At 34.2% G+C, this 13,723-nt stretch overlaps 1 protein-coding gene across 1 annotated transcript in view; it reads right to left on the bottom strand.

The window, feature by feature from the left end:
- The window catches only part of spab (space blanket), a 227,792-nt gene that overhangs the window by 29,188 nt on the left and 184,881 nt on the right, over positions 1–13,723 (bottom strand). Inside the window, exon 3 of the mRNA XM_081735557.1 lies at positions 12,052–12,195. Coding sequence (XP_081591683.1) covers positions 12,052–12,195 — 144 coding nt within the window. The remainder of the gene's footprint in view (positions 1–12,051; positions 12,196–13,723) is intronic.

Here is a 13,723-nt window from a genome sequence, read left to right as displayed (position 1 = left end):
GATAGTAAGTATTTCATAAATATGTGAAGTGAAACTTTTGAAAAATAAAATATATTAATTCATCCCACGTTTAGGCATTTGATTCAAAAGAGCAAAATCTCATTTCAATAAATATATTTTGAGTGAAATCCTTGTGTTAAAGATAAATATTGAGTGATTAAATTTTATATTGGTGTTTTCGTAAATTATTTCTTTCTTGAATTACGAAGTCGAAGACATTAATCATACAACTGTGCAATGGTTCAAGTCCCGAATTTCATATGCAGCATGCACAGATTTACGTTAAGCGAACCATCAGTGGTAAGTAACTAGTACATGGTATAATGTTGGATTAATCTAGTTAATGCTATATGCCGAACCCACTCTGGTTAAAGAAACGCTACACTAAACAGGAATCGAACCGAATCACTTTAAGAAAAAGCCGTACCGAACAAGACACGCACCCCTACCGGTTAAATGTGTGTGTACTGCACTCGTGACACGAAGAAATGGCACATTCTCACTAACAACGTGCGGCTGTGAAGTTTTCTTTATTACTTGGCAAGAACGCAGTAGCAATTGTTGTGATGATGCAAACACCTTACAAAAAACATGCTCTCAGTAAAATGCATTTTACCGATGTCAACGAAGTCAAATGCATTGTCTTGATGATGTTAGCAGGTATCAATGGTCCGAATTTGGAAGGTGCTTCAACAATGGAATGAAAAACAATTCTACAAGCACATTAGTACTAATGGAGAATACTTCAAGGGTGGTTAGAGTTGTATTTAAAAAATAAAGTCCATGGTTTTTCTTAACGACTTCTTGGTGTTAGTTTTGGGTCCCTCCTCGTATATGAATGATAAATTACATCTAATTGAACAAAATGACATGCTTGAAGATAAATTCTCATGCATACTTTTTGAGAAAATCGAGTAAAATAAATTTCTACGGAACTAAAAGGTATATCGTATGTTGCCAATAATCATAAATAGTTTCTATTTTGCTGAAACACATAGTTTATTTATTTCTGTACTTGTATATGTGAAATACTCTTTGTTGAATAGCAGATTCGCACATAGGGGCCTACCACTTATAAATTATTATAATGTTCGCTGATGGCTCTCGATGAGCTGTAGCACAAAGCTGTCACGTGAGCGTCTCCGCCATTCAGCATAAGTTGAGCGAGAAGCAGAAGACGAACAGGTGTTCTGTGTATTTTGAAAGCGCGAAGCATATGCTGGAATGACTTTCATCGATGTTGTCAGATGTCAAATGTTAGTACAAATTACATTATTATTATTATTATTATTATTATTATTATTATTATTATTATTATTATTATTATTATTATTATTATTATTATTCAGTCATATCTCTGGTACTAATATATTTGATAATCACGCACGTATAAGAAAATGGCCAAGTCTTTCAATGTTCACTGCTTAGCCTACATCATAAATCCGACAACAGCGCAATCGCGTAACTTTACTAAAAGGTACAGAATAGTATTACACATGAGACGCGTCTCGTGTATCGTCTCGTCTCAAAAAAAAGTACCGTCAAAGTGTTTTTTCGACATAAAATTGAATATTTTTCTGTTGGAATATGTTTATCTTGTCTCGACTCAATGGTAGAGCATTCACCTCTGTAGCATGGGGTCCGTGATTCGACCCCAGCTCGCGCCAAGTGGGCCTTGTGGTGGACAAACATCGTGTGTGTGGGTTTTCTCGAAGTTCTCCCATTTTCACCCTCTTTCTTCATTCCACCTCTTTCATCCACTTTTCATCACCAGTATCTCGTTTATCCTACCAGGCAAAACCATGGGACGTAAAACTGAAAGATCTTGTTTTATTTAATTTTCTTTCTCGCCTCGTATCTTATCAATAAATCCTGTAGCACCTCTCATCTCGTGGGTACATTAGTAAAGAATACTTTTTGTGGATGGCATATGCTGAAAAAGACACAAAGTTTTGCAAGAGCAAACAAATTATGAAGAAAGTGCTAATTTGTAATCTTCTCAGCAGAACAAACCCATTACAATCAAACAAAGGATAAAATAAACACTCCCTGTAGATAATTTTTTTCTTTTTTTGGTTTGTCTGTCTGGTGGCGTTTTAGGCAAGAATTTCAAGAAGTCAAATTTTACATCAAACATACGATATGTAAAGATTATGCATATAAGCGCTGACGTCAATGTTTACCATTTATTTGCATAATATTTCAGACTGTACGTATCTTGTTGGATTTTCTTTGATCACGGAACATATCCAAGAAATAAAATGACTGGGGGAAAGTCTTCTCCGCTTCTATATTTCTATGTTTGAATTACAAATTTCCATCAATATATATTTACATATAAAAAGTTTGTCTTCCCCGAAAGTGAATTTAAGATAAAAGAAACAGGTTATGTACTTATGATAAAAACTTCATACTTTAATTCAAATTTCTAAACTTCGAAAGCAACTTTACTTAGGATGTATATTATCAAGCGAATGAACCTGCTGAGACCACAGAAGATAGCTTTGTCTTTACCAACGTTAACACCAGCTTTGTTAATATTAACGATCTTCAGTTCCTATGTCACACATACAGGGTGATTCCCGAAATCCGTAACATTGCCTTAACTCAGCTCGTAGTGCACAGAAATTTTTGAAACAAAATTCATGTACCCAATCACATGGTGATGCTTCTGAAATCAGAGATGTTTCAAAAATACCTATACGGGATACAATTTCAAAATTTTAAATGAAAACGGGGTTGATTTTGCCCCCACTGAAACAATCAGTACATTTTTAAAACTTTCAGAGGAAACACTTTGCCATATCTCTTACCGTTTAGCAACAACATAAGCACAAAAGTGCATATGCAGAAACGAACGGTGCAATTTTCGAGAACAGCTCGGAAATATCTCTATGAGGGGGACGTTCAACTTCAAAATGTTGAATAGAAACAGAGCTCGATTTTGCTTGCGTTGAAAGAAGCGCTAAATAATTCGCGTTAGGTTTAAACAATTAATTGCTATTCCTTTTGAGTTGCAGCATGCGGAAATCCTTGTATTGACCTAATAATGAGTTCATGTAGCTGCTCGTGTTTCCTCTTAAAGTTGTTCAAAAATTTAACGATTGTTTCAATAGTAGCAAGATCAACCCCTATTTTTATTTAAAATTTTGAAGTAGAGACACGCGTAGCTTCAGAAACTCATCACGTGATTTGGCACATGCACTTTTACATTAACATTTTTTTGTTTCAAAGATTTCTATGCACTAGGAGCTGAGTTAAGGCCCTGTTACTGATTTCATGAATCACTCTAGATATATCTTTTAGGCCATTGATTTATGTTGGAAATTATTCTTTTGTTTTCTTTGAAATGGACTAGAATTTTAATAATTTCTTCAAATCCGGTTAAATGTCTTGCCTTTTTCCAAATGAATTTGCATTGTAGATAATTAAGGAATTTGGATTACTAACCAGAAATCCTTTATATACTTATTCTGTCAGTCCGTGTCAGTTCGTCCGGAAAACAAAACAAAACAAAACAAAACAAAATCAAGACCTACTTGATGGATCACCATCGATTTTAGCCAGGACGCGTAGCTCAAAAGTTATTAATCTATTTCGCCAATGGAGTGATACATCCACCTGATCCAAAGATAAGGTAGAAAAGGTAGGATAAGGTGGCAAAAGAAATATTAAATTCTGTAATTAATTTCTTTTTAGCCATTGTATCCTACCAAATAGGCCCTACTTTCAAAAAATGACGTTTTAAAATCTCTCAATATCAAATCTCCCCTAGTGAGAAATAAAATTTATGACCTAATATGATATATGGCAGGAAATTCTAAATGGCCATATATCATGTGAACAGTTATTAAGCCAGATCAATTTTCGCGTACCCACTAGAACAACACGGTCTAGTGATCTCTTTTATACTCGAGCTGCGAGAGTTAATATTGTCCAACGGTCCCTTCTAAACCGAATTGTTAGTACATATAATCAGCTACCAGAAACTATAGATGTTCTTTTAAATAAGTATACCTTCAGATCATCTATACGTAAACTGTCTTGAGCTCAAATTGTTATTCTATTGCTATGTTACATAAATGTTGAAATGTTTCAGTGTAAAATGGCCTAGTGCTGTGTCTGAAACCTATTATAAATATGCACTCCCCCGTGTATCATAGAAGTTACTATAGATATGAATTATCCCTGGGTAGTGTGCTACCAATTGTAAGTAAAGGTAGCTCGGTTGCATACCATTCAGTTATTAGGTCATCCTAGTGGCCTTCTACTACTAGTGTATTTGCTGACGATTATAAGTTATATAGAGAAATGTCGTGTCTCCAAGACACGATTGCCCTACAGGAAGACATAAATTATCTTATAGGGTGGTGTAAAATGTGGCATTTGAAATTTAACATCTCCTCAATACTTAAGAATTCAATACGTATATTGCGTCTACGCTATTGATTTACTTAACTACACACTATTTCATCATTAGCAACTTTCTATAAAACTCTAATAGCGCCCAAGATCAAATACTGCTCTCCCATATGGGCCATGGCTACACCTACACATCTCTCTAGACTTGATTCTATTCTGAATTTCTTTATTGCAATAGTTCGCTTTCGTGTTCCCTTGCTTCGAATATTACTTAATTAGGAACTGTTGCGATATCTTAATATCCAGACTCCGGGAGTACGCGGAAATAACTCTGACCTGAAATTTCTTCATAAAATAATTAATAAAAACTATTTTATTAACATAACTTCAGGGACTATCCTTACGTGTCCCTCCGTGCATAACCCGGAATACCCACCTATTCCATCTTGCTCGCCCTAGGTTGGCAATCATACAGAAGTATCTCTCTGTCTGTCTGCCTCTCTCTCTTTTTCTTTTCTTTTTCATTTTTTTTTTTTTACAGAATACCGAACTGTTATAATAATTTAACAACTCATGTGGAGATTTTTTCGAGGTACCCGGTGTTTGAAAGAGCAATTAAACTAGTTTTGGGGAAATAATATTACTTTTGCACTATTTGTTGACACTGTTTTGTTGTTGTTTTCTTCATGGCAAAGTTACGCTGTATCTAGGAATAAATAAATAAAATACTGTAATCAAACTCCTTAACGTGGTGTATACGTGAGACTGCTGCTAGTCTATTATTACTTAAATTTAATTTTTAAGTAAATAAATGTATACAATAAAAATTGGTTTCCTCGAAGTGAGAAACATTTAAATGATTTGAGGGAGAAATCAGTAAAAAACCAAACCATTAACATTTCAGCTTATTTTTAAAAAAAATCATTTCCATTATAAATCAATAAACTAAAATCAAAGATGGTGCACGTGTTCTTCAACGTTAAGAGACAAAACTTCTCAATTAAATTCCACGCTGAATGAGGCCAATTCATTCTGAGTTATTCATTACCTAAGATCCTGTTTTATATTATTCTTTCATTTTCTCTTGTTTTTTTGCTGGTCTAGTGGGTGTCGGGCATGCCTTGGTCGCACGTTGTCCTGCGGTTGATGGAATTTGGGAGAGCTTTGAAGTTTGAACGCATCACGGTGGTTCGAATTCCACTTTAAGCTTAAGTCCATGTCTCATATAGCCTCAGTGTTGAAAAGAGACGCTAAAACTCAATCAATGAACAAATGAATATTCTTGTCTGCCCAGAAGTCTCTTTCTTCTTTTGATTAAATTAGGTTCTACTAAAGAATGCTACGATATAAGGGAAATATAGAAAATTTACTGATCATTACTTCTATTTTCACAGGTATAAGCAGCCTATGGATGTCCCATAAAGAACACAACTTTTAAAATGCCCGTCATCTCTGTTCTAGTAAGTTGGCAACACTGAACCTTACACGATTTTCATCTGTTGTCTTTGTGATTAGTAGTCACAGAGCCCTGAATAGTGCATCATCTTCATCTGTTCCCTGTACAGGTACGAATGGACCGCTTCACTACGGACAACTATGTCGCTCACTAGGACAATACGCTGTTCCGCCGTGAAGTGCTCCATTCCTATCCATACAGAAAATAGATGAAGATGATGCACTATTCAGGGCTCTGTGACTACTAATCACAAAGACAATAGATGAAAATGATGTAACGTTCAGTGTTACCAACTTACTAGAACAGAAATGGCGGGTATTTCAAAAGTTGCATTCTTTATGGAACACTCTTTGTATATAATTATCCTATTATATTATATTATACTCTATGTACTTGTATGTTTTTACATTTTGATTTTCTTTTTTTGTTCGCCTATGACTACGCAACGCATGTTACCATTCGAGCGACTTGTTTCTACGATTTTACATGCGTCAACTTTACTATCCGTATTATATGCTATTATAAAATCTACGCTAAATAGCTTTTTAAATTGTCTGAATTGTTTCTCGTTTTTTTTTTTTTTTTTTGCGCCAACCATTTGCTGCTCTCGAAAGTTTATATGTAAAAATTCTCTCTCTCTGTTTCTTGAACATCTTCGGCCAACCATCACATGCATGTACTAAGACAAACAGAACTGTTTTTATATTTTTTACCCTTAATAGGGAAACAAAGATAACCATTATAATCAGCATCATTATTACTATTGATAAACAAAAAATGGTAAAAGGGTTACTCCACAATATGTATTGTCACCAAATATGCAAAAACTAACTCTAGTACCTAAAATAGACGGTATGTACAAATTAATGTACTATATCGTTTCCATTGGCCCATTTGAAACACTTCCTACATTTTATATACTTGCAGACCTGGGTTCTATTATAATTTATGGTACACACGGTTCCTTTCATTCATTTTCCAGTTCTTTTGGTATTCTATCAGTTTCTGCTTCAGTTTTCAGTATGTTCCTTTATAGTTCATTAATCAGTTTGTTTATTCCTAATTTGTATAAAAGCTTCAAGATGATTGGTCTAAATTTGATTAGAGTTATGGTAAGTTTTTATCCGTGTTTTTGTGGCAACGTTGAAATAATTAATCATGTGTTGGTTTGTTTGCATACGTAATATTTACGCTGTAGCTAATTTTGTTCAAGATGTCTTTATGTACTATTAAAAAATACATTAAAATACCAGAAACGTTATTTTTCATTCAACGAAAATACATAACACTGGTAAGAGTAAATTTATTGGTGAAATTTGTAATCTTAAACAACCAGTTTTTCGTAAAGCTGTCAACAAATACAGATTTAAAGTTAGATTCCAGCTTCGATATTGCTAATCTTAAGAAAAATTTTAATTGTGATAAATGTGAGAATTTAATCCCTTTAAGGTTAGCAATAGACGGTTATGTTCATTACTTAGTATATTATGTGTTTATCAAAAAATTCAAAAGCAAAGGAAACGTGTCGTGTGATTCAGATATTATTAGAAACATCAAAAATGGCTATTTTACTTTTTCTCTTAACATATATCCTTTTTCTCTTTCAGTTGTGTTTCTTATCAAATAACAATTATATTTATATTCTTATTGACGGGGACACAGTGCCCCCCCAGCCCCCCGGGTTTGATCCCCAGACAAGTGAATTTGTGGTGGACAGCATCGTGTTCGGGGTTTTCTCGAGGTACTCCCGTTTCCTCGTACTTTCTCATTCCACCAATTCTTCCATCATCATTCAGTTGGCTTAATCTCCCGTCTTCTTCAACCTAAACGGCACAATCATAGGACGTTAAACTGAGAGATTTCATTTAAATTTTTATTGAACTAGGTGTGTGCATTTCATGGTAGTGATTACTATGGTAGATTACAACATAGGCATATTTTGTAGATAATAGACTGATATCTAGACTATTTGCTTTGAATTTTACATGGATGATAAACGTATACTTCACGTTCCGTTATTATTCTGTTTCTTATTTAAACTGACTTGAAAACGATCTATTTTCTACAGATTATACATGTTCTGTACTTCTACTCGTTAATGTTGTCGTGATTGTCTATTGTTTTAGAGTGTTCCGATTCACTGCTCTGATTACTGATTTGTTTATATGAGTTTTCATGTACTCAAATCAGTTGTATTGCTTCGTAAGGCACAGTACACGAATGCTTTTCATGAACTTATTAACTGTAGTTAACGTAAAAACAAGAAGTATAATGGTTTATCAAGCATCTGATACTATAAAATTATTGTTGCAAGTTCGAAAATTTAAACCATCTAAATTTGTCAGAATATTGAGGAAAATGGTAAGCGCTACTTCCGGTGAAATTGAGTTATTTCGTAGAATGTGTTGAGATTGAACTACAGGAGAGTGTGTAGGCAGTTTAATTTCGGAAATGTACCTACAGATGGCAGGAAAAACTTGTTTAGTATGTGCCATTGCATTGAATTGCATGGGAATGTTGAACGTTCTTTCCCGTTTGCTTGAAAGTTAGAAATGTGATTTACCATTCTCTTTCCTCGAGTTGTTCCATACTATTATTACACCATACTATTATTACAACCATACTATTATTACTATTTAGTGTTATTGCTATATACATTGTTGTTATTATTATATATTTCTTATTCTCATGTATTTATTATTTTACCTCTTCCCTTAGATTTTTACATCTCTTCCGTAGCAGTATATTTCGATATGTTGGATTTTAAACTTTTGCTTATGGCATGTGTTTTGATTGTGGCGAGGTCAAATACCTCGTTGCTGTTGTCCACATTAAACCCCAACCAGTGACGGCGCCAGCTTTAATTTCTTAGGGGGGCAAAGCAGCGGTTGATATATTTTTTTGGGGGGGCAGCTATTTTTCACACCAAAAATGATAGTTTTATTATGTTTGACTTACATTACAGTATAACGTATATTTCGTTGCTCTCATATTGTATAATTATAAATTAAACTTACTTCAAGTAAAATTTGTATCTAACAAATAAGGTAACGTCTGCACATGAAATAATTTTCAGTGCAACTTATGATAGCTTAAACATAAATTGAACTAATTTTGCGTATGCTACAAGTAACACATTTCTCTTTATCATATGTAGTAATATATATATATATATATATATATATATATATATATATATATATATATATATATATATATATATATATATATATATATATATATGTGTGTGTAACTAGGGGCTGCTGAAAAACTAGTAGTCCAACCGAGAAGAAGTGTAGGTAGAATGATGAAATTGTACAGTTTTGAAGAAAATATCTCTGTATATACAAATATAAATTTTCATATTATAAATAATAATGGAATTCGTTTGCGTTTTTCAGGCCTCTGAAGTGATTATGTGTGCGTGCCCAACCAGCGAGCTTCAAGAACATCGAGATCACAACTGTCATAAGGATGTAAATTCATGAGGAAATCAGTGAAACACTAAGGGATTCTCCTCTGTTATACACAATGTTGAAGAAGTTAGTGGCACTGGATTTAAAAGTGGCGATTTCTCAACAGATGATGCTTTACATCCAGGATGACCAAAAGCAGTGACTGTCCCTGAAATCATGGATGCAATTCGTGACATTATTCATGAAAATTGCAGAATTTCAGCACAATCTTTTGATTGTGTGTCAAAGATTGTGGGCATTTTTTCTGGAACGTGTCGGTAGCATAATTCATAATGACTTGGGCATGCGCAAGTTCTCGGCATAATGGGTTCTCAAAAATCTGTCAGGAGATTGAACGAGTGAAAGAGTAACTGCATCAAAGAAAGTCTCCTCCCATTTTGACCACAATGCTCATCAACTTGTCACGAATAGTAACCATGGACGAAATATGGTTGTTCTGGGGTAAAAGTGGAACTGAAAATGTAGGGGGACGCATAACGTCACGCCATCAACCTTGTCTATCATTGCCCATTGTAATTCTTTTAGAAAGTGGAGGAATGCCACATATTTTCTGGAAGTGAGGGGACGAAGTCCCCCATGTTCCCCTCAACTTTACTCCTAGTTGTACTGCTACGATTCTGAAACAAAACAACAATCAATAGAGTGGTAGCGCTCATTTTTCCCTTGCCCCAAGAAGTTCAAGAGAAGAAGTAGGCTGAGAAGGTGTTTACAACATTCTTCTGGGATAAGGATGGAGTCGTACTCATGGATTACCTGCTCAGGGGTCAAACATTTAATGCAGAATCTCTGCATTACTCACAAAACAAGGAAAAATTGAAAATACAACGCCAAGGAAAATGAAAATAAAGGAATTTTGTTCCTTTTAGGAGAATACACCTTTTTATCAAACACTGCAAACGCAATTGACATTGCATGTTCTAGGATTTCAATGTCTAGATCATCCTCCTTATTCCCCAGATTTAGCTGTAACTATTACTGATTTTTCAAACTGAACTAACACTTAAAACGATGCCATTTTAGATTTCATAAGGATGATGCTACGAACAATGATGCGAGGAAGTCTCCAGTTTTTAAACTGGTCTGCAAAAACTGGAGCACTGTACAGCGGGGGACACTTCTAAATGGTACACCTTAGCCGTAAATCTCCATATGGCTGTACCATTTAGAAGTGTCCACCGCTGTACAAGGAAGTGTATTGAACCTCGGCGAAAGTATATAGAATAACTAAAATTTTACCATTCCACGTACGAATTTTCTAGCAGTTCCTCGTACATTTCTACTCAATAGGTAGACGTCACGTTAGTACTTTGAAGCAAAGTAACTAAGGGAGCACTAATTACTAACTAAAAGATCAACACTCTGACAATACGCTTAATTGAGACTAATCAATTTAATTCCATTTGTTTGTTATTAATTGCAGTAAGGAAAAAAACAACTCTTTTTATCTTCTTCATAAATTAGCTTCCGGTACTTGCAATTATAAGCCCATCCTGTGAATTTGAATGCCAAGAATAATGTTTCAGAAAAAAAGTACAGAACATTGAAATAAAACAAAATGTGCAACTGAAAACTTCAAACCTGAATCAATACACACGAGTTATTAAATGTATTTAACATAATTAACGGTTTTACCTTTCTTTTGTTTCTAACAGAAGTTCATCCAATGCGTAGAAAACAAGTCGATCAACTCTATTATTGTTATTTGCTAGGCACAATGAAAAGATCTGCTTTCAGTTGAATCGGACCTACAATGTTACATATCTCACTGTTGGAAACAAAAAATTAGAAAAAAGAACTATAACTAAAATTTACCGGGAAAGACGATAAATTAGAGAACAGAAACATACGTGCATACCCAGACGCTCAAAGAAGAAAGCTTGAACACTAATCTGCCACGTAGTAAATGTATAGATAATGTAATTTGACAATGAGATTGGTTATGATACTGAAGTATAAAATATCCTATGTAGAATATTTTAAGATCGTAGAAGTCTGGGGGGCGGTCCGGGTCGCAGTCAGGGGGCAGCAGTAACCACTAGAGGGACGCTCGTTCCCCTTGCCAACCATCTGGCGTCGTCACTGACCCCAACCAAACAACCATATTTTGTTTATGAGGTTGTTTATGACTTGCTACAATATTTTTCATATGCATCTTGCACAGATGTATCGTTTAATACTTCAACTGGATTTTATGAACAGTTTTACTTTCTATGACTCTCATAGACAACAGTGGAAAAAACAGTGGCGGATCTAGAATATAAAAACTGAGGAGGTGTGGGGGGAACAACAACCAAGACTATGATAGCTATATAATGAGTTTACAAAAATCATTTTAATTTGCAATCTATTTACTCACTTCGTTAACAGGAACTAGGAATAAAAATAAATCACTCCTTTCACTGCTAGGTTGGACGTTGACATTCTGCACCTCAAATAGCTACTGTTTTATATATTGCATCAACAGAAAAACTGGAATTGAAGCTGCATCTAATGTTTCAGAAATTCTCCAACAAACAAGAAAAGGCAATGTTTGGTGTAAACGTTCAAAAATATATAAAAATAGTTTCAATTATTTTTGTCACTTAAAAAAAAAAAAAAAGAAACCGGAAAGGGCTGTCCCTTCTTCGGTCCTGAGCTAGATCTACCACTGGGAAAGCCCGATTTTTACCTACCTCTTTTTTGTAATTGAAAAAAATGAAAACTACATAATACGTTAGGGATAAAAAAGTAATTGATTATGTGGAATATTTGACTTACTGTATTGTTTCTTGTTGGAGATAGGAGGTTGACAAGTTCTTCCATCCGGTGTTTCAGTGCAGAGGAGTCCAGTTTCACAATCGTTGTCCCTTCGACAGGCCTCACCTTGCTTCTGTCCGTAAGCAAACAGACAAGAACCAATGACTGAAAGAGAACACAATACACTGATATAAAATTTAAACAGACGAATGGGATATTTCATCTATACTGCTACAATAGTACACCTATTCAAGCCGTCTTGACTTGAGGGTAATCCAAGTTTATGATTATTAAAAGAAGAAAAGAATTCTCCAATGACAAAAGCTCGTAATAAATTCATTCATCATTAAAGAATGTTGAACAAACATAGAAAATAAGAACATGGAGATGCATTGTTTTCCGGAAGGCAGGAAACTCTTCTCTCTTTCGTTCTGTCTGTGTTATTGTAACAATGACAATGTAATAATAGAAAGGAAAACAAAAAAGGAAAATCTAATACAAAGACAGAAACGTCTTCAACTAGTTTCTTTTATTCGAGCTAGTTAGTCGAGTCAGGCTTGCCAATCATACGATAATTTAGGCCATAATGCTATATGCAATCATGCCCTTTACGATAATAAGTGATTATACGATAATTTTAGAATGCTCACTTTTTTTTTTTTTTTTTTTTTTTTTTGCAGTTTATGAATGTGGAAGTAAATTGTAGATATGCATTATATATTTATACTGATTTGAAAATTGACAAATGGCAACTCTGCATCCATTTTTTAAATTCAATTATCTTTACGACGGAGTGGAAATGTTTTTCAGGGTAACGTTAATAAGGATAAAAAATAGTAAGGATAGTGATGTCGATTTGTAGTACGAAAACTGAAGATTAGTAGATAAGATTATTATATATTATTGCAATTATTACTAGTATTATAATTGTTTTTACAATTATGACGTGCATAATGAATATACAATATTTTTTTGTAATATACTATAATTTTAAAGACAAAAATCGGCAATTTTGTTAGCCGAGGTTGACAACTCTGAGTGATTCATTACCAAACCCTGAAAAAAAAAAAAAAAAAGAATTACAGAAGAGAGAATACCACCTGAGGCAAACTTATCCACAGTTTTTGTAGGAGGGGGATTTTCTTTCCATCCTTTCACAATCTCTTAAAGCAGTTATGGCATTTTTTGAGAGATAAAACGCAGTTTTATTAGTTTTCATTTATTTAATTGGTTAGTGTAGCTAAAATACCAGTTCTTCGCAAGGAGAAAAATACGAGGTTTATGGAAATATTTGAAAGCTATATTCGAACCCCATTCGCAGCTTAGGATGCATATTTAAACTGAGAAAAAAAAAGTGACAAAAACTCAGATTCACCCATGTGCTAACACTAATCAATTTCAAAAAGTACAGTCCTTATTGTTTGTGGAAATTATTAACATACTTCCTTCCTGAGGATTTCAATCAAACTGTAACGATCAAATTTCTAGGTGACCCAAGTGCTAATTACCGTGTTCCCTTGAAAATATGAACGGATCTTATATTATCTTTTTGTCCAAAAGATGGATTAGGGTTCATTTTCAGGAGACACTCTGCCTGTCTGTTCGGAGCGTAACAGTTACCAAAATGATCTCTGAATTTCCGGAGAAACAAACAAAATGAGTTTTGTTGAGAGATTTGGCGCAGAGCAAAATA

Source organism: Thermobia domestica, chromosome 13 (genome assembly GCF_964235325.1).
Source record: "Thermobia domestica chromosome 13, izTheDome1.hap1.1, whole genome shotgun sequence".
Lineage (NCBI taxonomy): Eukaryota > Metazoa > Arthropoda > Insecta > Zygentoma > Lepismatidae > Thermobia > Thermobia domestica.
Note: the sequence above shows the minus strand (reverse complement) of the source record. Positions and strands in the feature narration are given on the sequence as shown.